The 23,095-nt window shown below is 30.5% G+C and overlaps 1 protein-coding gene and 1 long non-coding RNA gene across 2 annotated transcripts; both read right to left on the reverse strand.

Moving 5' to 3' along the window:
* Positions 1 to 440: 440 nt before the first annotated feature.
* LOC25491123 (linamarin synthase 1) lies at positions 441 to 22,123 on the reverse strand. The gene is given in 4 exon segments (XM_013605634.3): positions 441 to 914; positions 917 to 1,522; positions 6,757 to 7,246; positions 21,864 to 22,123. Coding segments are annotated over 4 exon segments (1,482 nt in total). The 5' UTR covers positions 21,915 to 22,123; the 3' UTR covers positions 441 to 579.
* On the reverse strand, positions 10,935 to 11,370 carry LOC120579414 (uncharacterized). Its single transcript, XR_005645211.1, has 3 exons — positions 11,312 to 11,370; positions 11,189 to 11,225; positions 10,935 to 11,022 (listed from the first exon to the last, which is right to left on the reverse strand). It is a non-coding gene; the product is annotated as an uncharacterized lncRNA (long non-coding RNA).
* Positions 22,124 to 23,095: the final 972 nt, after the last annotated feature.

Raw genomic sequence — 23,095 nt, forward strand, 5'->3', positions numbered from 1 at the left:
TCTGAGGTGTAACTTGTTTTTTTTTTTGTGTGACTAGCACCAGTATTATTGAAAATGATTAAATATGTTTTTGGTTCCTATAAATATGTCAACATTTCGTTTTAGTCCCTCTAAAAAATTTCTTTAGTTTTTAGTCCCTAAATTTTTTTTCCATCTTCATATAATTAACTAAATTTTAAGCTTTTGGATGCAAAATTCGCTAAGGTTAAACTCATAACAACAATAATACATGATAAAAAATTAGTATTAGACTTTTTAGAGGAATCATAGATACAATAATTCCTTTGTATAGTAGAAATACATCATTCCTCTTTTTATATGTTATAATCTTTAACAAGTTCATTATGATGATACATGAATGTGTTTAGCATAATCTTGTATTATCAAATTCAACTATGCAATCCTACTGTTCTAAGATTATGAAGAGAAAAAGGCACAAATTCTCTGTGTACTAATGCAAGATAACACCAAATTAATAATGGTCAACATGACAATGATTGTTGATTATCAAACAAGAAATATTATAACTAAAAGTAATAGAACAATATATATTTCACATTCGACCGATTATAATATAACTCAAATAGCATTGTGATGAAGAAGCTCTTTAATTAAATTATAGAAATTAATGTATGATGATCCTCCCAAATTAGTAGCATCTGTAGCTTTCTTCTTCCACACCAAACTCTTTTGTCTCATTTCTTTTCCTTTTTCTCCTTCCATCATTTCCATCACAAGTTCTCTTATCTCTTCTCTTTTCACATCATAGTTAATTTCCATCCCTATTTTCCAAGTGTTGCATAAATACCTACAATTTGTTTGTTGCTCAGCAAAGAAAGGCCAACAAATAGTAGGCACACCATAGGAAATAGTTTCAAGTGTAGAATTCCAACCACAATGAGTCAAGAATCCCCAACTGATGGATGAGAAAGCACCTGATCTTGATAGCACCAACTAGTTATGTATCCTCTATCCTTAACTTCATCTAGAAACTCTTGAGGCAAAGATGAAGTCTCTTCACCCATTACTACATCTGGTCTCATAATCCACAAAAATGGTAATTTGCTATTTGCTATTCCCCAAGCAAATTCTTTCAAGTGATGATCTGTCATAACAGTTATACTTCCGTAATTAATATATAGTACTGAGCCAGGTTCCCATTTACTCAACCATTTTATGCATTCAGAGTCATTTTTCCAAAAACTTGAACCACTTGCTGCAAAACCGTTTTCTTTCTCAGGAAAATGCCTACCAAGCATGTGAAGTGGGCCAATGCTATATATGTTAGGGTTTTTGGCCCTAAGGGTGTCCAGGGCTTCACCTTCTAATTCTTCAAATGTGTTAATGATGATTGCTGATGATCTCACACAATTTGGTGGCTCAACACAAAAGAAATCAAACATAATATCATTTAGATCGGTGACTCTCATGAAGCTTGGAAGGTCTTTCAATCTGATGTCTTTTATTCCAGAGATCCAATCTAAACTTGTATCCAAGGTGCCATCGGCAATAAAATTTTCATCTAAAAATGTCATAGTGAAAATGTCAAAAATACAAAAGAAAAACATTATCATGGTTAAAGTGTCAAAAGAATTACGACCAAAATAAAATTCCTCTCTCTAATGTAATGTCTCTCATATCTAAGTATCATCTGGTTGAAGAGAGGATGGAGAAAGAAAATAATAAGAAAGAAAGTTTAATTAATAGAATATGTGTTTCGTTTCTATGTCACAAAGGAAAGAAAGGGAATTTTTTTGTTTGTTTGTCGGGTAGCTTGAGTGGGGTGTCTGAGGTTCGAACCACAGTCCCTGCATATAATAATGCATTGTCCTACCAACTGAGCTATGGGACAAAGAAAGAGAATTTTTATTGGGCAACTTTTCAAAAAGCAGCCTACATGTATTTAAGGAAGAAAGGAGAAAAAAATGGTCTAAATATAAAACAAGATAAAAATTTCCTTTTGTTAAGATAAAAAAATGGCAACGACATTGCATAATTTATGCAGGGGCCGGGGTTCGAACCCCAAACACCCCACTTCTCCCCATTTAATTGTGTGAGCTCCAGCCACTAAACTACTAGACCAAAAAAAAATAATTCCCTTATGTTAATATATATACACACACGCGGAGAAATCAAATTATATCGATATAATAATGTTTCATAAATATTACACTTTACAATATCGTTTTATTCGATATCTTTTTTTTTTCTTTAAATTTGACCGTTTGATTGTAAGTTAATATCGTATAGATTATTCAGGTAAAAAAAATTCTTGAAATTTGACCGTTTAATTGTAAGTTAATATCATACAAATTATTCATGTAAAATTTTACACAAATCTAAAATATTTGATATGTTATTGAGACCAACCAAAATTAATGATATTCAATAAAAGAACATAAACCATTAATTTTTATGGGTCTCAATAACATATCCAACGATTTTATATTTGCCTAAAAATTTATATTAGTTAATGATATATATTTAAAACAAAACCATAAGGAAAAGCTATATAATTGTAAAGCTCTTCCAAATAATTTCCTTTTTACATTTTGAAAATAATGGCAAGACTTAAACTTAACCTTCAACTCCTTAACTATTATCTTAAATAAGTTGAGCTACTCAACCCATTTACTTTATAAAAACAGTTTCAGTTTTTATTTTTTGACATTTATGTTCATTTTAAATTGCGGACAAGGAAATGGGAAGATTCATGTAGTGAAAATCTATGATAGAGAAGGTGGAAAGAAAACTAAAAGAATGCATGTTCAAAAATAATGAAAGCACCATTTTGACATCTTTATATATTTTGAAAAGTTTGTATATATTTTCAAAAATTGTAAAAGAAGATGGTGAAGAAAGTACTCTCTCATCTTTATTAGTTGAATTGAAAATAAAACCAGAAAACATAGAAAGTAAACTAACCCCCTAATTTTTTGTAGTGTATATTGGCCAAAATATTATAAATGATTAAATTATCTATAATTTATGATTAATATCTTATGAGTCCAGGGACGGACCGACGTCAATGACATTGAGGGCCAAGGCCCTCACTACTTTTCATTAATTTTTTTTACCTATATATATATACTCTATTTGATGAATAAATAGATGAACGGTAAAAGGCCAACATTTAATAAACTATGATAAAATTATACAATTTTTTTTTTAACTTAACTTTAGGTAAGATTTTAGTCCCGATTTAGTCCTTTATGATATAAAATATCAACATAAATATCCTTTTTTATGAAAAAAATAATAATAAAAAACTAAAAAACAATTCATCAAACTCATAAACAAATTCAAATCTTCATCATACAAACCTAGAAAATTAGATTTTATTGAAAAATCTCATAAAAAGTGATAAGGTATTGTCATTTTATAACATAAAAGACTAAATCGGGACAAAAAAAGATGAAGAACGAAAGTGTTACCTAAAATTAAATTAAAAGACGAATTATGTAATTTTGCCATAAACTAAAAACCAAATATTGTATATCTCAATTCCCAAATTGCAAACCCTATTCCACGAGAAAACATGGCAACTGCAACTAATTAAATAGTTTTCTTTATTGCGAGTATTAACGAGAATTCGATGCAAAATTGCATGGAATATGGTTAAATATTTGTTTACTTATATTTATTGGCCTACACTACTTAAATTTTTTGGGTCCGTCACTGTATGAGTCTATAATATAAACCATATAAGGAGAGAAGTCAATTGTAGTATTGTTGTTGATGAGATACGAAGTTATATATAGTGGGTTGCTTGATAAAATTATAGAGCAATAAAAAATTATAGTTTCACCCAATATTTTTAATTTCAGTTTTTTTTTGTTGCTGTTTCATAACTAATTGATAATAAAAATGTTAAAAAGTTTAAATGCACTTTTAATTTTCCAATTAAAAAAAATTAAAGTTGTAGTCCCGCTATTTTAAAAACCGATTTTTTTAGTCCTTCAATTATACTTTTTTTTCCTAGATTATGGTCCGTTATCCTATTTTTGGGTAAAATTTTATGATGTGGTCAGTTCATTTGTGACATGACAACATTTTTTTTAGATGACGTGGCAACATCTATTAGATATTTTTTTTTCTTTGCGTTAATCCTCCGGTTTTCAAGAGAAAGAGGTCCTAGTAATCCGGAGTTTGGTCATAAAGTAAGGAAAGTCTTGTCAAGAATTGTTCCATCCAAAAATCGAACTCGGGTTCTTCCATTTGAGCTCGATTGTTTGGTCACCTATTAAGTATAAATGAATAGACCACATAGCTATAAATGACATGAAAATGAGACGAGAGACCAAAATTCAGAAGAAGAAAAAATATAATAAAATTAGAGATAAGAAAACTGATTTTTAAAATAGGGAAACCAAAATGGCATTTAAAGCAATGTAAAAAAAAATACCAAATTGAAAACCAACCCAGTGAAATATACACAATTTAATTTTACGTAGGTGCATCTAATATGAACTCAAAAAAAAGAAACGTGTTGAGAACACTTTATTTTTAGAATTCTGCTCTTTAATCAAACGGAAATACCCCACGCATGTTAATTCACGCTAGTGTAAAACTCACGCTAATGTAAATTTAAAAAAATTTCAACGTGACTTACGTTTATTACAACAGCCATTTCCTCCCTCTCAAGCAGAACTCAGGCAAGCTTCACATAAACCCAACCCAATCGGCAATATCCAAATTTTGATTATTATTTAATTTAAAAACCGTGTTAATGATGAAATCCATGTGAAACTGTTCTAGAATTCATGTGCAATACTTTAAGCTATTGTCGATTTGGATTATTATTTAATTTTCAATACTTTAAACTAGAAGAAAATAGCATGAATATCACTAACGGTGCAGACGGCAGAAAGGAAAAAGAGAGAGTTGTTGTGGTTTTGATTTAAGGTTGGGATGGGTCAGTTGACTCGGCGAGTTAAGTAGAGTCGAGTTGCTGTGAGTTGGTTGAGTTGTGATGACAGCCACCACAATAATTAAAAAGCTAGGGAGGAGGTTTTAGTTTGAGGATGTCAACATGTGAATAGGTGGGGGGAGGACGAGGAGCTACGAGGAGGAGCATGACATGCTTAGCTTTGTTAGACCATGTGCAATGGTGTTGAATAGTGGTGTTGAAAGTAAGGTTCAACACTTGAATGCAATGCAATGGTGTGTTGAATGAGAGGAGAGAGGAGAGAGGAGTTGAATTGGTTCAACTATGTTGAATTCTGCCATGCGGGACCCGTAGCCGTCACGTGGCAAATTCTGATTGACTGTCTGGATTTTACTTATTTTAATAATTTGAACTCAATTATTTTATTGCAAATTATTATTTTTAATTTTTTTTTTTTTACCAAAATTCATGATTTTATTTTGTCTATAAATAGAGACTTGGTTCATTTGATTTGGACACAGAAAAAAAACCAAGTTTTTCACTATCTTAATCTTAAGATTATCTTTCTATTAGTTTTTTTTTTTTTTTGTCGTGCGCTTAAATTGTTGTATTGCATTTTAAGTTAAGAAAATAAAAATAAATTATTTAAATAAATTTTGTTTTTCCAAAAAAAACTAAAAAATAAATTGTTAAGTGTTTATTATTTTAATTTAATTATAATCGAGAATTGTAATTTTATGTACTCAGAGAAACAAAAATATAAAATTAAATAAGAATATGAAATAAAAGCGGTGGGGTAGAGTGTTGAATGAAAAAACCATTGGAGATAGTAAAAGTTGAATGAGTGTTGAATAAGAGAGAGAAAATGATGTGGAGTGTTGGGAAGAGAAAAAGTGGGTGTTGAGAGTGTGAACCATTGTAAATGGTCTTACCCTCAAACCAATAAAGAAAAACTAGTACGGGTAAGAATGCCTAGCGGACTTAACTTCTGTGAATTTTTTTTATATTTTTTCCCCTTAAGCGTGGCTTAACTCACGCAACGCAAGTTAACTCACATATAGATAATATAAACATTTACTTTGAAAATGAACAAAACCGTTTAGATAAAAAGCAGAATTCTTATTTTTAATCTTCACCCTAACATTCATTCTCTTAGGTAGGATTTTGGTCTCGTTCTAATCTTAACATCGGGTCCCTACTAAAAGAAAGGTGAAATCGTAACTATTTCAAAATATTACATTTTTACTAAATGAAGCATCAAAAACTATAAATTTAATCTTAAAAGTTGAGCCTCTAATAAAAAGAAAGTGGACGTGACCCATAATTATTTCAAAATATTACATATTTATCCAATGAAACATCAAAAACTCAATTTAATCTTAAAAATTGAACCTATGATAAAATAATAAAGTGCAGTTGAGCTCTTAATTATTTCAAAATATTATATTTTGACCAAATAAAGCACAAAAAATTCAAAATTTGATAAATTATTGGGTCATGTGTTGTTGGTCTACTTGCACCACCAAACAATCAACCATGTTGTTAGATGAAATCTACGTACGCGGATCTCACACTTTATAAATAGATCTCACATAAAATGTTAGTTTTACTCAATAAAAGATTGAGTATTGGATAAAGTGTGTTCTTAACACTCCTCTCCAAAAATAAGTTTAAAAGTTGTCTTTTACAATTTTTAGTAAATTTTAATAAAATATTTGATCTCCTCTTTTTTTAATTATTATAATTTTGTATATCTTACTAAAGATGATAAATTAATGTTCACCTTTTTTTGAAGGAAAATTAACGTTCACCTTTAAATCATTTTTAGATGTTCATATTTTTGTTTTATTGAACAAACCATAATATACCTTTGAATGGAAGAATTCCTCTTTTAACAAGCTCATCATATTGCAAATATCCGACAAAGCCACAAGCAGAAGCAGTCCAAAACTGTAGCTCTTTAATGCCTAAATCCTTAGCCACTCTTCCAGCAAATCCCATTATGCCATCAGCAATTATGCAAGTAACTGGAATATGAGGTGATGAGGTGTTAAGCTTATTGATAAGCTCTTTGAAAGGAGCATAACAATTTTTTCTAGTTGCATCACACAACGTTGGAATATCTTGTGTTGCATCTTTATCTGACTCTGGCAAACCATCAGGTATGGTCTCAAATTGAAAATCTGGTAGACCATTCACAAAGTCTTGTCCAAGAGATTTTATCAAACGTTTGTGGTTGAATTCAGTGTTCACAAAGGTTATGTGAAAACCGTTGCAACGTAGGAGTTTGGCTAATTGCATGAAAGGGTTCACATGACCTTGTGCTGGAAATGGTACTAATACAACATGAGGCTTTTGGTCCATTTTAGTTTGTTTTTCTGTGATGGTGGGAGTGATACTTGAATGATTAAATAGGCCCGAGGGACTTGTATAATGTTTGGTGATTTTTATTTCTGGTTACAATAATGTTGGCGGTTTAGCTTTCCTTTCTTGTCGTTTATATATATTAGTGTAATAATGTAATCTTGAGGATAATGTTTAGGCAATATCAATAATTGATATTGTGAGGCTATAATATGTATCTTAAGATGGATTTGTCTTTTTGTTTTTGAGGTAAGAATAAAAGGATAGCTAGCAACTTTTTAAGAATGGTTAGATAGAGGTATTTGAAGAAAATTATTCAACTTAATAGCTACTAATCACACGATCAGGACAGTTGCCAAAAGTCAACATCGTATCCAGTTTTGATTCCAACGCAATCAACATCGAATCCAATTATAATTGTGATATACTTTTGTTAAATTCTTAAACACATTCGAGTCGATTTGTATGTATCTATATACTAATACTAATAAGAAAAGAAATGTCCCTTAAATTTACCATTTTGCCCCTATAAGGGGCAATTTGGTAATCTATTTATTGGTTAAGTTTTTTTTTGAATCATGGGCTATGAATTTCCATTTTTGCCCCTAACCAATTTTTTTTAATTATTTTCTAATTTTTATACTTTTAATAACTTTTAATTATTTTCCAATTTTTATATTTTTAACTATTTTTTTATTTTTTCTCCCAAATTCAGTTGCTTCTACATTCTTTCGAAGAATTTTTTTTATGCCGTGATTATCTAAGGTTATTATTTTACCTTAGATAAACATTAAATGTAAAAGTGTGGAGGAAAAAATTATGTTAAAATTAGGGCTGACATTTTGCATAAATTAAATCTAGAGCTACTATAGTAAAGTCACGCGAAAAAATAGGTTAAATCTAGATTTAATATTGCGTCACGGATTAACATTTAGAAATAAGAGATGACATTTTGCATAAATTAAATCTAGGGTTAATATAGTAAAGTCACACGAAAAAATTAGGTTAAATCTAGGGTTAATATTGCGTCACAAGTTAACATTTAGAAATAAGAGATGCCATTTTGCATAAATTAAATCTAGGGTTAATATAATTTGTTTAGTAAAATTAAAGAGAAAAATTAGGAGCGATTTGTTTATTTTGATTTCCCTAACAATTAAAGTTAACATTTTGATTAAATTAAACAGGGTTAATTAAATAGGGTTAATACAGTAAAATTAAGCAAAGAAGTTAGGTTAAATCTAGTGCAAAATTTTGCGTTCGGGTTAACTTTCAAAAATAAAATAAGTTAAATATAGCAAGACGGATTAACATTTATAAGTAAGAGATTAAGTTAAGTATAGCGAGACGGGTTAACGGTTATTCCTTTCCAAAAAAACAACATATAATTGGGAACATACTTTTATTTTACTTTAGATAAACATTAAATGCAAAAGTGTGGAGGAAAAAATTAGGTTAAAATTAGAGATGACATTTTGCATAAATTAAATCTAGGATTAATATAGTAAAGTCACCCTAAAAAATAGGTTAAATCACGGGTTAACATTGCATCACGGGTTAACATTTAGAAATAAGAGATGACATTTTGCATAAATTAAATCTAGGGTTAATATAGTAAAGTCACACGAAAAAAATTAGGTTAAATCTAGGGTTAATATTGCGTCACGGGTTAACATTTAAAAATAAGAGATGACATTTTGCATAAATTAAATCTAGGGTTAATATAGTAAAGTCACACGAAAAAATTAGGTTAAATCTAGGGTTAATATTGCGTCATGGGTTAACGTTTATAAATGAGCTAACATTTTACATAAATTAAATCTAGGGTTAATATAATTTGTTTAGTAAAACTAGACCATTGACCCGTGCTAACGCACGTGTCATTTAAAAATGATAATATTCACTGAAAAAATAAGACACTGTAGTTCGTGTGAATATAAAAATTGTCGTGAATCAAAGTATAATGTCAATATCAAAGACTTTGTTATTGTTCCATAATTCTAGTACGTAGTTCCTGTTACTTTAAAATAACATATAATTTTGAAAGGGAAATTGAATTTCGTTGACATGCAAATAGTTTCAATAAGTAAGAAAATGAACAGTACACAAAAAAGTCATACACATTACGGAAAACTTCTTTGTAGACCACATTTGATGCAACATCGATATCATCGCCGTCGTCGTCATTAATCAATATTTTTAAAACACCTCTCGAAGTAACCCGTGATATTGCGACGTACAACTGTCCATGTGAAAAAACAGGAGACGGTAGATAAACACCAACATGTTTCAACGACTGACCCTGACTCTTGTTAATAGTCATTGCAAATGAGACGACAGATAACGGAAATTGCCTTCATGTCAAGCAAAACCTCATAATTTGCTAACCCGTGCTACCACACGGGTCAATGATGAGCACAATATATTAGTAATTTAGGAGTTCAACATCACATAAAAACCGTAAATTAAAATAACATGAAATATATAGCTATATTATGTAGGTAAGGTATGATTTACAATTAATGTTTTGCAATGATCATGCTTATAGTTAATGGTAAGTTAAGCATATTTTGAAGACACAGTCATATGCTTAGATAGATCCTTATTCAGCCAATAGAATATCATGTGAAAAAACAGGAGAAGATAGATAAACACCAACATGTTTCAACGACTGACCCTGACTCTTGTTAATAGTCATTGCAAATGAGACGACAGATAATGGAAATTGCCTTCATGTCAAGCAAAACCTTATAATTTGCTAACCCGTGCTACCACACGGGTCAATGATGAGCACAATATATTAGTAATTTAGGAGTTCAATATCACATAAAAACCGTAAATTAAAATAACATGAAATATATAGCTATATTATGTAGGTAAGGTATGATTTACAATTAATGTTTTGCAATGATCATGCTTATAGTTAATGGTAAGTTAAGCATATTTTGAAGACACAATCATATGCTTAGATAGATCCTTATTCAGCCAATAGAATATCACATGAAGCATTGGGCCAATCCTTATTAAAACAATGATATGAATCATGGTTTACAACTTAATTTGTAGTTTGCATAGCTCAGGGGATATCTAAGACACAATCACAATAGTATAATCAACCACCACTGTATAAATTATCACCGCGAGGGCCTTCTTGCAACAACCACCACCGCATAAACCTCCTTCTAGAATATAACAAACAAAAAAAGAGATGATAATAAATTAGATAGCAATGCAATTCAAAAAGTCATCAGATTACAAATAACCAAAAATCAAACTAAACAAATGCTCCTACTCTTATTCCAACCCCGAATTTGAAAATTCATGAACTGCAAAATCAACAAACCAAACCCCACACCAATCATATAACAATTACTTTGATTTTGTAAGAAGCCTAAAAAGCTATTGCAAGCTATTTTGTACAATAGAGGAATTGAATGGAAAGAAAGATGTGTGGTTAACCTTAGTCACAGAAAAGAGGAGGAGCAGCTAAAAATCCATTTGATTTTTCTTCTCAATGTTAACACAATAACAATGCTTCTATATAAACACAAAAATTAAATTAGAATGAAACAATTAAATCATTGTGGAGCCCTCTTTGTTACATACTTAATAAATTAATTAATTAAATCAATTCCATTGTAAGATAAGCTAATAATTTTCGCATGGAGAGAGAAAACGCACCTGCAATTTTGAAGTGAGATGAAGAAGTCATGACCAAGTGTAACAACGAAGCCTATCTGCAACTTTCTGGATAGAACCAACCCTTCCAGCTTCTTGGTGATAAATCCAACGACATAGCGGGGACCATCAGAGAAAGTGAGGCAATTTTATAAAAAAAAAAAAAAAAAACTTCTATACAAAATCAAAAAAAGGGAAGAAAAAAATAATAATTAGAATGAAACAATTACATAATGAAAGTGAAATAAACAAACATACCTGCATATCCCCAAATCCACATTTCCATCAACAAAATCTGCAATTTGTAAAATAAAGCTACATATCAAAACATGGTGGAGAAAGAAAAAACATTGAAAATCATTGCATATATCATCATCTTACACAAATGATATTAGCAGATTCAGAAATTCTATGGGAGTTTAGACCAGTCAACCTCCAAGGATGCGAGTAACAAAATCAATTAGCAGTAGTAGCAGGAAATAATGATTTGTTTTGTTAAAAAAAAATAGGAGTGATTTGTTTTGTTCAAAAGAATAGGAGGGATTTGTTTCATTCAAAAGAATTGGGAATTTCTGCAATAAAATAGGAACAATTTGTTAATAGGAGTGATTTGTTTTTCTTTTTTTTAAGTTTATCTGTTTAGTAGGAAACAATTTTTCTTTAAAAAAAAAAAAGGAGATTTCTGCAATTTGATATTTTAAACATGGGTAATACAGTAAAAGCAAGCACTGAATTTAAGTTAAATTAGGGCAACAATTAGCATTCGGGTTAACTTTAATAAATAAAAGATAAAAGATAATATATTAGGGTAAATGAGTTGAGGAAGTGAGGAAAAAAATATGGCAACAGAAAATATGGAAATCAATTAGATAGGTTTTAGGAGGAGGGAAATTAGGAAATCATGGTTAGGGTTTGGAGGAGGGGAATTATGAAATATGGTTAGGTTTTGAAGGAGGGGAATTAGGTTTTAGGAGGAGGGAAATTAGGAAATCATGGTTAGGGTTTGGAGGAGGGGAATTAGGAAATATGGTTAGGTTTTGAAGGAGGGAAAAGTGGCTATAATTTTTTAGGTTAAATATTAGGTGGAATTAGGGCAACAATGTTAGGTTTATAAATAAAAAGAAATATGGTTAGGTTTTGAAGGAGGAGAATTAGGTTTTAGGAAGAGGGAAATTAGGAAATCATGGTTAGGGTTGGGAGGAGGGGAATTAGGAAATATGGTTAGGTTTTGAAGGAGGGAAAAGTGGCTATAATTTTTTAGGTTAAATATTAGGTGGAATTAGGGCAACAATGTTAGGTTTATAAAAAAAGATGGTTAGGTTTTGAAGGAGGGAAAAGTTGCTAAAATATTAGGTTAAAATTAGGGCAACAAAGCTTTGTTTAGGAACGTTTAAGAGAAAGGTATGGTTTTAAAAAGAGATTTCGTGTTAGGAGAAATGATTAAAATATATTGGTGAGGGTTTCGAGGAGGGGAGTTAGGAAATATGGTTTATTGAAATCAATTAGATAGGTAGAAATTTCAGTTTAAGAGAAAGGTACAGTTTTAAAAAGAGATTTCGGTTTAGGAGAAAGGATTAAAATATATTGGTGAGGGTTTGGAGGAGGGGAGTTAGGAAATATGGTTTATCGAAATCAATTAGATAGGTAGAAATTTCGGTTTAAGAGAAAGGTATGGTTTTAAAAAGAGATTTTGGTTTAGGAGAAAGGATTAAAATACATTGGTGAGGGTTTGGAGGAGGGGAGTTAGGAAATATGGTTTATCGAAATCAATTAGATAGGTAGAAATTTCGGTTTAAGTGAAAGGTATGGTTTTAAAAAGAGATTTCGGTTTAGGAGAAAGGATTAAAATATATTGGTGAGGGTTTGGAGGAGGGGAGTTAGGAGATATGGTTTATGGAAATCAATTAGATAGGTTTTAGGAGGAGTGAAGTTAGGAAATCATGGTTAGGGTTTGGAGGAGGGAAATTAGGAAATATAGTTAGGTTTTGATGGAGGGAAAAGTTGCTAAAATATTAGGTTAAAATTAGGGCAACAAAGCTTTGTTTAGGAATAAGAAGATAAGATATATTGGTGAGGGTTTGGAGGAGGGGAGTTAGGAGATATGGTTTATGGAAATCAATTAGATAGGTTTTAGGAGGAGTGAAGTTAGGAAATCATGGTTAGCGTTTGGAGGAAGGAAATTAGGAAATATGGTTAGGTTTTAAAGGAGGGAAAAGTTGCTAAAATATTAGGTTAAAATTAGGGCAACAAAGCTTTGTTTAGGAATAAGAAGTTGTTTAGGAATAAGAAGATTAAGGAGAAAAATTAGGAGCGATTTGTTATTTTGATTTCCCTAACAATTAACTTTAACATTTTGATTAAATTAAATAGGGTTAATACAGTAAAATTAAGCACAAAAGTTATGTTAAATCTATGGCAAAATTTTGCGTTCGGGTTAACTTGAAGGAATAAGAGATTGCAATAGTTGTTATGTTATTTTTTATGTAGTGCTTTAGGCTCTGTGTTGCAAATTTTTGGTTTACGCAGCTTTGATTTCACATTTATAAAGGACAACAATTTTCCGTAATTTATAAGATTTCTCCTTCATAACTAAATTTTAAAAAAATACGTTATTCAACCCGTGCGAAGCACGGGTTTGTAACTAGTTCAAATTAAATTTTAATTCAAAACATAAAAACAAAAAATATAATATGACATTAATTGATTGGATGTACGTATTTAACAAAACTTCATGATTCCTTTGATGCACAAGATAATGAGACGGTATGTGATAAAAGTGTCATATTTATTTATTCAATTTGTTGTTTGGTGTGGTAAATTGACTTTGTAATATATGTAAAACTCAGAAAATGACTCTGTAAAGAAATACTTAATTTGTAATTATTCTTATTTGTGACCACTTTTTTTTTTTTTCTTCAAGTTGACATAAAATTCATAAAGGTGATTTGAGCTTGTTTGGTTTGGAGGTGGGAAAGCCAAACTCGCGTGTAAAAGATCTACTTTCGTGGAAATAGAAAAGCTTTGTTTCATAGCTTTCACAGTACTGTGATTCCTTGCCGCATGTTAGAAAAATACGTCACTCCAAACACATGCTTAGAGGTTGAATTTTTCATGATTTTTTACATACATATTTAGAATTTTAAAAATAGAGTAAATCATCAAATTCTTCCTTAAATTTGCAAGGTTCAGCAATTTGTCAAAATATCACATTAGTCCTTGAATTTGTCAAATGTCAATCAAATTAGTCTCTCTGTCAAGTTGTGGTGTTAACGATGCTGATGTAGTCTGTGAACCTCTCAAAAGGCTTGCCATGTCAGATGCTACACAAGCAGGAACTAATTTGGCTGAAATTAACAAAATTGCCAAAGATGAAATCGTTTGATTTGCAGAAAATTGGAACCCTAATTTGAAGAAAAATGGTCGTTATACAACAGCTCTTTCTTCCCCAAATCTATAAAATTGAAACCCTAATTATAAAATTTGTAATCTATAGTCCAAAATCCCCAAAAATATCTTCCTTTAATTGATGACAACATTCTTCCCCATTTAAAAAACTTCTAAACCTATTTTTTTTTATTGAATCCGAAATTCAAAGATCCCCAAAATTCCTTCAAGTTTTGGTGTTCAGGTTGAATCTGAAATGATGGGTGGTGGACGTATGGGCAAAAACAATTATCAAAGTTGATTTTCATCTTCAAGCTCTATGTTTAATGGTGATGTGAGAGTGTTTGAGTGTTGGTGTCCCATAATTTGTGTTTTAAGAAAAGTCAATACTGTCAAAAACTCAGGAAGGCCTTTCTATGCTTGCCCTAAGCCAAAGGTTTGTTTAACCATTATTGTGTGATGTCATTTGTTTAACTTCTACTGATTCTGAATTTTCTTTGTACAGGATGATGTTGAAAATTGTGAATTTTTTGTCTGGATTAATGAAGTTGAAGAACTAGGTTACTTTAAAAACAATGGAATTGATGCAGGTCATGGAAGAAAGGCAAGATTGATGGAGAAGTTTTAGTCCAAGGTTAAGCCTAAGGAAAGTGGCAATGAAGAGGTTTGCATGGCAAGGTTGATGAACAAAGTTGATTGTGTAGGAAGCGAGCTTAAGTTGATTAAGTATTTGATAATCATAATTTGCTTGTTTGAGTTGTTTAACATACTATATTGTATTAGGTGTGTGCAATATTGTAATGAAAAAAGGTTGAAGATGAATGAATGAAACCTTTTTGTCGAAATATTTCCATCAAATTAGTCCTTAAATTGTTTGCCTAAATATCAAATTGATTTCTACATTATATAAAAATACAATCAGATAAGTCCTTGAATTATTTAAACAGATGTCAATGTGATCCTTGTTGCATATATGTGCAGAACAAAGTAAAAAAGTAAAGAGACACAATTTGATCCTTGATTAGACCATCAAATAAGTCGTAATTCAGTCATTACACTACAAGTGCAGGAATATTACATAGGCAAAAAGCAACCCAACTGTGGGGCATTAACAAGTCATGAGTCATACATTCCATGTTCTTAAATATTACATATCCAAAAAGAAACCCAACTAGGGGGCATAATTTAAGCAGTCTAAATATTACATTTTCCAAAAGCATAATTTAATTAGGCATCAAACATCACTTCTTTGAAAATCCTGAGATTAGGATAAACTCCATGAATTGGGATTGAGTAGAACCGGATGACACATAACTTGAATATGGTACTCTAATAACTTCACATAACCTGGGATTAGTTTCTTTAACATTATTTTTTGCTCATGTTTGTTACTAATCTTGTTTTAGAGGATAAAGTCCAATTTTTAACATTATTTTTTGCTCATGTTTGTTACTAATATTTTTTTTAGAGTATTTAAAGTTCAATCTTTAACATTATTTTTTGTTTTAGAGGATTTAAAGTCCAATCTTTAACATTATTTTTTGCTACCATTTGTTACTAATATTTTTTTAGAGGATTTAAAGTCCAATCTTTAACATTATTTTTTGCTCACATTTGTTACTAATCTTTTTTTTTAGAGGATTTAAAGTGCAATCTTTATTATTATTTTTTGCTCACGTTTGTTACACCTGATCAAAGGCTAATGAAGAGTAACTTATATTAATAAAATAAAATAACATGGAAATACTGTTTTTTGTGTAAGGGATGTGAAAATACTTGGCAATCTTTGTCGGTTGTAATGAGGGGAACAACACATACGTACAACATAAAAAAGGCTGATAAAAAAGTAACATGAGTTTTTGTTTTGTGCTAGTTTCTTGTGAGTTTGATATGTGGTACGAAGATATAAGATGGTTAACGGGGACGATTAGTGACATGGATTAGTAATCCACGTGTTATTTTATAATTGGCTAACATAAGGAACTGTGTGTAAGTTTTCTCCTTAAATTAATTTCTTTTTTGTGGTGGCCGAGGTTTGAACCCCAGACCTTGCATATATTATGTATTGTCCTTACCAACTGAGCTAAGCTTACGAGGACTAAATTAAATTTATTCTTATCTATTTGTTACATGTGTTATTTGTATTTAAAATTAAGGGCATTTTTGAAAATAAAATTCAAACCCAAAAGTGCTCAAAATAGTAGTTTTCTTTATATATAGTCATGGACGGATGTACGATGGTGAATGTGTGGGCTTTCTGCCGACACAAAAATTTCAGAAACTTTTTTTTTTGTTGTATAATGTACTAATAGTTGATATTTTTACCACATTGCCCTCACTTATCACAAATCATTTCTCTTTTGGCCTACACATATCATCATATATCTCAAATTCTTTCTTGATAATATGAATTTTATCAAGATTTGAATGCGAAATTGAATGAGAGATGATCGGTTAAATGATTGTTTAGTTGTTTATATAGAGAAAGATACTTCTCCTTGTATTGAAAATAAAAAAATCATTGAAAGTTTCCATAATATGAAAAATCATAAAATTTTCATAATGCAATTTTTTTTTATATATGATACCTCCACTATTCAAAAATCCTGGATTCCGTCACTATATATAGTATAGTTAAAGAATCTTAACCATCAAATTTTGGAGTCTTTAAACAAAAATGAATTAATTGTTTATGAAATTCTTAATTATGGTCAACGAAAATTTCGCAGCAAGTAAGATATTTTGGAGCACCGTCATTTAGGACATCAATTGCTCACCGAGAATCTTATCGTATAACAATGAAGATATTCATTTACCATTGATTGCAGGACCGATAACACCCTAGTAATGAAACTCACACAAACCGACAACCAAATATTTGTATCGAGATGGAGTACCAATTTATTTCCCTCTATTAATAATTAATAACTCAAAATAATATACTATAAATATCATTACTATTTTTTTTTTAACAAAAATAAAACGATATTCGTTCATTCAAATTGATAGAGTACATCACATCAGATACAAACATCTCTAAAAACGTAAAAAATGAATTTGCGAACAACCTCACAACATCCAAGTTAATAGCATACAATGGCAAAATGCCTACTCATGCTTCCAGATCTGCAATGTTAACGTCCAAATCATTGATTGAATTTGTAATTGATTGATGTCGATCTTTCAATAGGAACTAAACGAACACCGCGAAAAGACGCAAAATCAAACGCCACACAAGACGACTAACAACACAACGCCGCAATTAGACGACGAAATCACAAATTAAAACACAAAAGAAAAACTTGATATATGTGAAAACTACTTATTTAGATTGAAAGAAAAGAGGAAAAAAGATGTAGAAGGATGATTTTAGATCAAAAATGACCTAAAACCACCCCTCCTCGAGGAACGAAGGAGAAAGAAAGTTTAGAGAGAAGTTGAAGTTTCTCTCACTAGAAAACTAGGGTAGACTTACACTTTATATTTTTAGATGTATACATCTTGAGAGATAGAGATAAAAGAGAGTGATATGTGATAGATTGATAATGTGAAACAGAGATATAATGAGAAAATGAGATGTTAGTAGAAAAAAATTGGAGTGTTCAATTATCATTGGTGATATATCTAATACATTTTTTTTCTTTTAACTTTTGAAATAATATCAATCTCATAAGAACCAACATTAATGGAACAATATATTAATTTTTTTACCAAAACAAAACTATTACATTTTCAAATCAACCAAATGAGCAATACAATGGAACATAATCAAGGATAAATGAAGCAACATTAGTCACAATCGTCCTTGTCAACAAGAACCACGATATTTTCATGTCCCTACAGTTGAAAGATTATGAAGAAAAAAAGCCACAAACTCTCTCTGCACCAATGCAAGATAACACCAAATTCAGAATAGTCAACATGACAATGATTGATGATGATCAAATAGAAATGTTTTAACTAAAAGTAATAGACCGATTATAATATAACTCAAATAGCATTGTGATGAAGAAGCTCTTTAATTAAATTATAGAAATTAATGTATGATGATCCTCCCAAATTAGTAGCATCTGTAGCTTTCTTCTTCCACACCAAACTCTTTTGTCTCATTTCTTTTCCTTTTTCTCCTTCCATCATTTCCATCACAAGTTCTCTTATCTCTTCTCTTTTCACATCATAGTTAATTTCCATCCCTATTTTCCAAGTGTTGCATAAATACCTACAATTTGTTTGTTGCTCAGCAAAGAAAGGCCAACAAATAGTAGGCACACCATAGGAAATAGTTTCAAGTGTAGAATTCCAACCACAATGAGTCAAGAATCCCCCAACTGATGGATGAGAAAGCACTTGATCTTGATAGCACCAACTAGTTATGTATCCTCTATCCTTAACTTCATCTAGAAACTCTTGAGGCAAAGATGAAGTCTCTTCACCCATTACTACATCTGGTCTCATAATCCACAAAAATGGTAATTTGCTATTTGCTATTCCCCAAGCAAATTCTTTCAAGTGATGATCTGTCATAACAGTTATACTTCCGTAATTAATATATAGTACTGAGCCAGGTTCCCATTTACTCAACCATTTTATGCATTCAGAGTCATTTTTCCAAAAACTTGAACCACTTGCTGCAAAACCGTTTTCTTTCTCAGGAAAATGCCTACCAAGCATGTGAAGTGGGCCAATGCTATATATGTTAGGGTTTTTGGCCCTAAGGGTGTCCAGGGCTTCACCTTCTAATTCTTCAAATGTGTTAATGATGATTGCTGATGATCTCACACAATTTGGTGGCTCAACACAAAAGAAATCAAACATAATATCATTTAGATCAGTGACTCTCATGAAGCTTGGAAGGTCTTTCAATCTGATGTCTTTTATTCCAGAGATCCAATCTAAACTTGTATCCAAGGTGCCATCGGCAATAAAATTTTCATCTGATAATTTGACAAAAGTAAGTTACTCAAGTTTCACAATCTAATGATTATGAAATAATACTTGTAAAAAAAAAAAATTATGAAATAATAATTTTTTTTTTTTATAAACTAAATGATGTCAACATCGATAATGTGTGTGTGGATTTAGAAGAAGTAATTACGGTAAAAATCAAACATTTTTAATGATTTGACAGTGTACGCTGACGATGTATGCAAATTAAATTCAATATAAACTAAGGTAAATTGTATATTTTATTTTTTTAATAAAAAACATGTACACCACAAAAATTAGGTCTAACAAGGTAAATTGTATATTTTGTTTTCTTAATAAAAAAACATGTACACGACAAAAATTAGGTCTAACAAAAAAAACTAAATTATGTGGACGGATAAAAATCCTAACCATATCAATCGCAAAAATTTATATAGCATTAAAAATTTAATATTTTAAAATATCTATCGAAATAAATTTAACAACATCTAATATGTCATCATTTATCTCTATATAATAGTGAAAAATTTAACAACATCTAATATGTCAACATATCGCATTAACAATTAGAATATGATTAGATATGATTAGAATATGCCTAGGTGCTAATGTCGTTTTCATTAGTTTAATATAAAATACTTATCTGAAGCAACGTTACGATTCATTCGATGGAGAAGTATGCGAACATAACATTAGTTTAGCTACTTCTTGGGTTTAGAATTGGAATTAGTCAAGGCACACTTGTAGGGTGGATCCAATCTCTCTCTCTCTCTCTCTCTGATAGAGACATGTTCTGTGCCCACTACATTTTTGTTGGTACCTTGGCAAGTGACAACTATGTCTAGGGTCCATGATTGGCATCCATCAAAGTATGAGGACGCATTTAATATAAGGGTCATGTTAGGTCTTTAGGACATGAAAAATTATTTAAGAGAATCGAATTCGATTTTTAAATAAAATTATTGACCAATTTTTATTTATTTTATATTGGATTATGGATTAACAAGACCGCATTCTTTTAAAAATCGTAAGAGGTTAACACAAAAAAAAAAAAAAAAAAAAACAGTAATTATAATTGTTGAATCAAGATCAAACGATTTAAATTTAAATTTAGTACTCCCTCCGTCCTTATATATAAGATCCTTTTGCCAAAATTACGGGAATTAAGATAGGGCATATTTATATTAAAGTTGTTTGTAATCACTATTGTTTTTATAATTTTATCCTTTAAGAAAGAAGGTTAGTTTATGTTTTCAACATGTTATTTATTGTTGATTGAAGAAAAAGATGTATAATAAATAGGGGTGTGTATGTAAAAAAATAATTAATGTAGTTGAAAATAACAAAGGGGTCTTATAAAAAGGGACAAAAAAAATTCTCAAAAGGGTCTTATAATTAGGGACGGAGGGAGTATGTTTTATTAAAATATAAAAAAAAAAATATGTATTGAATTTTAGAACGGACGACTCAATGACCATGAAATATTTTGAATGTGTAAAAAAATTGACCATAAAGAATCCGATTTGAACTACTTAATTTCAAAATTCATACGTATTTAATATTTATCTCCCTAGATCCTAAAATTTGAGATTGGCGGTATAGGATGAGAGCTCATCGAGATGTCAATCTCGTTGTTTCTCCTCGATGTCCGTCCTCTCTCCTGATTTATCCAAAAAAAATTTACTACTTAATAACAGGGGTGTGGATTTTTTTTTCATGCTGTTTAAGAACTTTCATCTCATTAGATTATAGGTGAAAGAAAATATGAATAACCAAATTATTTTTGGAATATTCTTAGGTACTTTTGAGATTTGTTAGATACCAATAGTCTCTGGAAAAAATAATTTCAAATTTAAAGTAAATTTAAAATAATTGAATTATAAAATGACATAGCATTAAAGATTGTATGTTGAGTATCTAACGTACAAATCTGCAGAATACTTCTTACAAACACTATTATATAAATCAGTTATTTAATGCATCTAAAAATTGTTTTTTTTTTATTTATATATAATAGTCTTTAGGGAAGTATATACTAATTTCATCACGAGTTAATTGAAGTTATAAATTTAGCTTTTACAAAACCACGATGACTTATTAAGAAACATAGAGAAAAAGATCGGTTAAATTTACCTTTGAATGGAAGAATTCCTCTTTTGACAAGCTCCTCGAATTGCAAATATGCCACAAACCCACAAGTAGAAGCTGTCCAAAGTTGTATCTCTCGAATGCCCAAATCTTTAGCCACTCTTCCAGCAAAGTCATAATTACCATCAGCAATTATGCAAGTAACTGGAATATGAGGTGATGAAGTGTTGAGCTTAATCACAAGCTCTTTGAAAGGAGCATAACAATTTTTTCTAGTTGCATCACACAACGTTGGAATATCTTGTGTTGCATCTTTATCTGACTCTGGCAAACCATCAGGTATGGTCTCAAATTGAAAATCTGGTAGACCCTTCACAAACTCAGCTCCAAGAGATTTTATCAAACGTTTGTGGTTGAATTCAGTGTTCACAAAGGTTATGTGAAAACCGTTGCAACGTAGGAGTTTGGCTAATTGCATGAAAGGGTTCACATGACCTTGTGCTGGAAATGGTGCTAATACAACATGAGGCTTTTGGCTATGACCATGAGGAGTATACTCTATTTTATTTTGCTTTTCTTGAGACATTACTGTTGGATTGATATTTTTTTGGATTCAAATGGAGCACTTATGTTTTTGGATGAATAGGGTGAAGAAGAAGAAGGAGTTGTAGTACAATGGCGGTGAAGCTTTCTCCTTACTATATATCTTATCTTGTATATATAATAACAATATAATGAGTAATTGATTGCTTTATAAACTGTAATCAAATATTATTTTACTCCTTAAAATAGTAGGACACACCGGATCGCGTGTTGCGCTCTATTTTCTTTATATATAGTATAGCTAGCTGATTTACAACATTAAGTGTTTAGAAACGACGAATTGTAGATTCGAACCTACATTTTTTATTTTTTTTCTTTAGAAAATTCTTGTTTGTCGGTCTTTACTTTTTTTTTATCATATCGCGAAACTAAAATTTACAACACACTAATCATTAATCTACTGATTCATGCTTGCTTGAAATTTACTGCCTGCACCACCAAAGGGGATGTTATGGGGTTTGGATTTGGTGCTGTAGAAAAAGCACGCTGTAACGAATTAGGATAGTCAGATTGTAATGTGTGGCTGAGATGGTTTACAGTAATTTTATAACTGCGTTAAGCTGAACCGTCTAATTGCAAATGTGTGGCTGAGATTGATTAGTGTGGAACAGTGTGTGTTTATTACAGCAGGCAAACCCATCCCGACATTATGGGACTACCAGTGGTCGACGTTTGACATTTCTGGCTGGGCCTAACATCCGAGGGTTAACCTAACTTATGTGGCATGGCAATTGCTTCCATTAACTAAAATCTATCTATCTATATATATATATATATATATATATATATATATATATATATATATATATATATATATATATTCTAAGCTACATTTTTTCTATGTGTCACCTTACCAATGCCCCCCTTTCTAACTAATCTCTCATACTTATGCCATGTGGCTATCTTTTCTTCTTGATTCTTTACTAGTCATTCCTTACTATCTATCTTTCATTTTCCATCAGTTGCGAAAACTCTCCATTTACTTCACTTCATGCAAGTTACACAATGAATGCATTATAATCCATTTTATTAATATTGAGAGGTTACATTTTAAAATTATTCATATTCTTAATCAATCCTCTTACACACACAAGTTTATTACTATAAAGGTCCTCATTTTTTTCTAAACTTATATATATGTTGCTTATGTTATCCTTTTCATTT

The sequence above is a fragment of the Medicago truncatula genome, chromosome 3 (genome assembly GCF_003473485.1).
Source record: "Medicago truncatula cultivar Jemalong A17 chromosome 3, MtrunA17r5.0-ANR, whole genome shotgun sequence".
Taxonomy (NCBI): Eukaryota; Viridiplantae; Streptophyta; class Magnoliopsida; order Fabales; family Fabaceae; genus Medicago; species Medicago truncatula.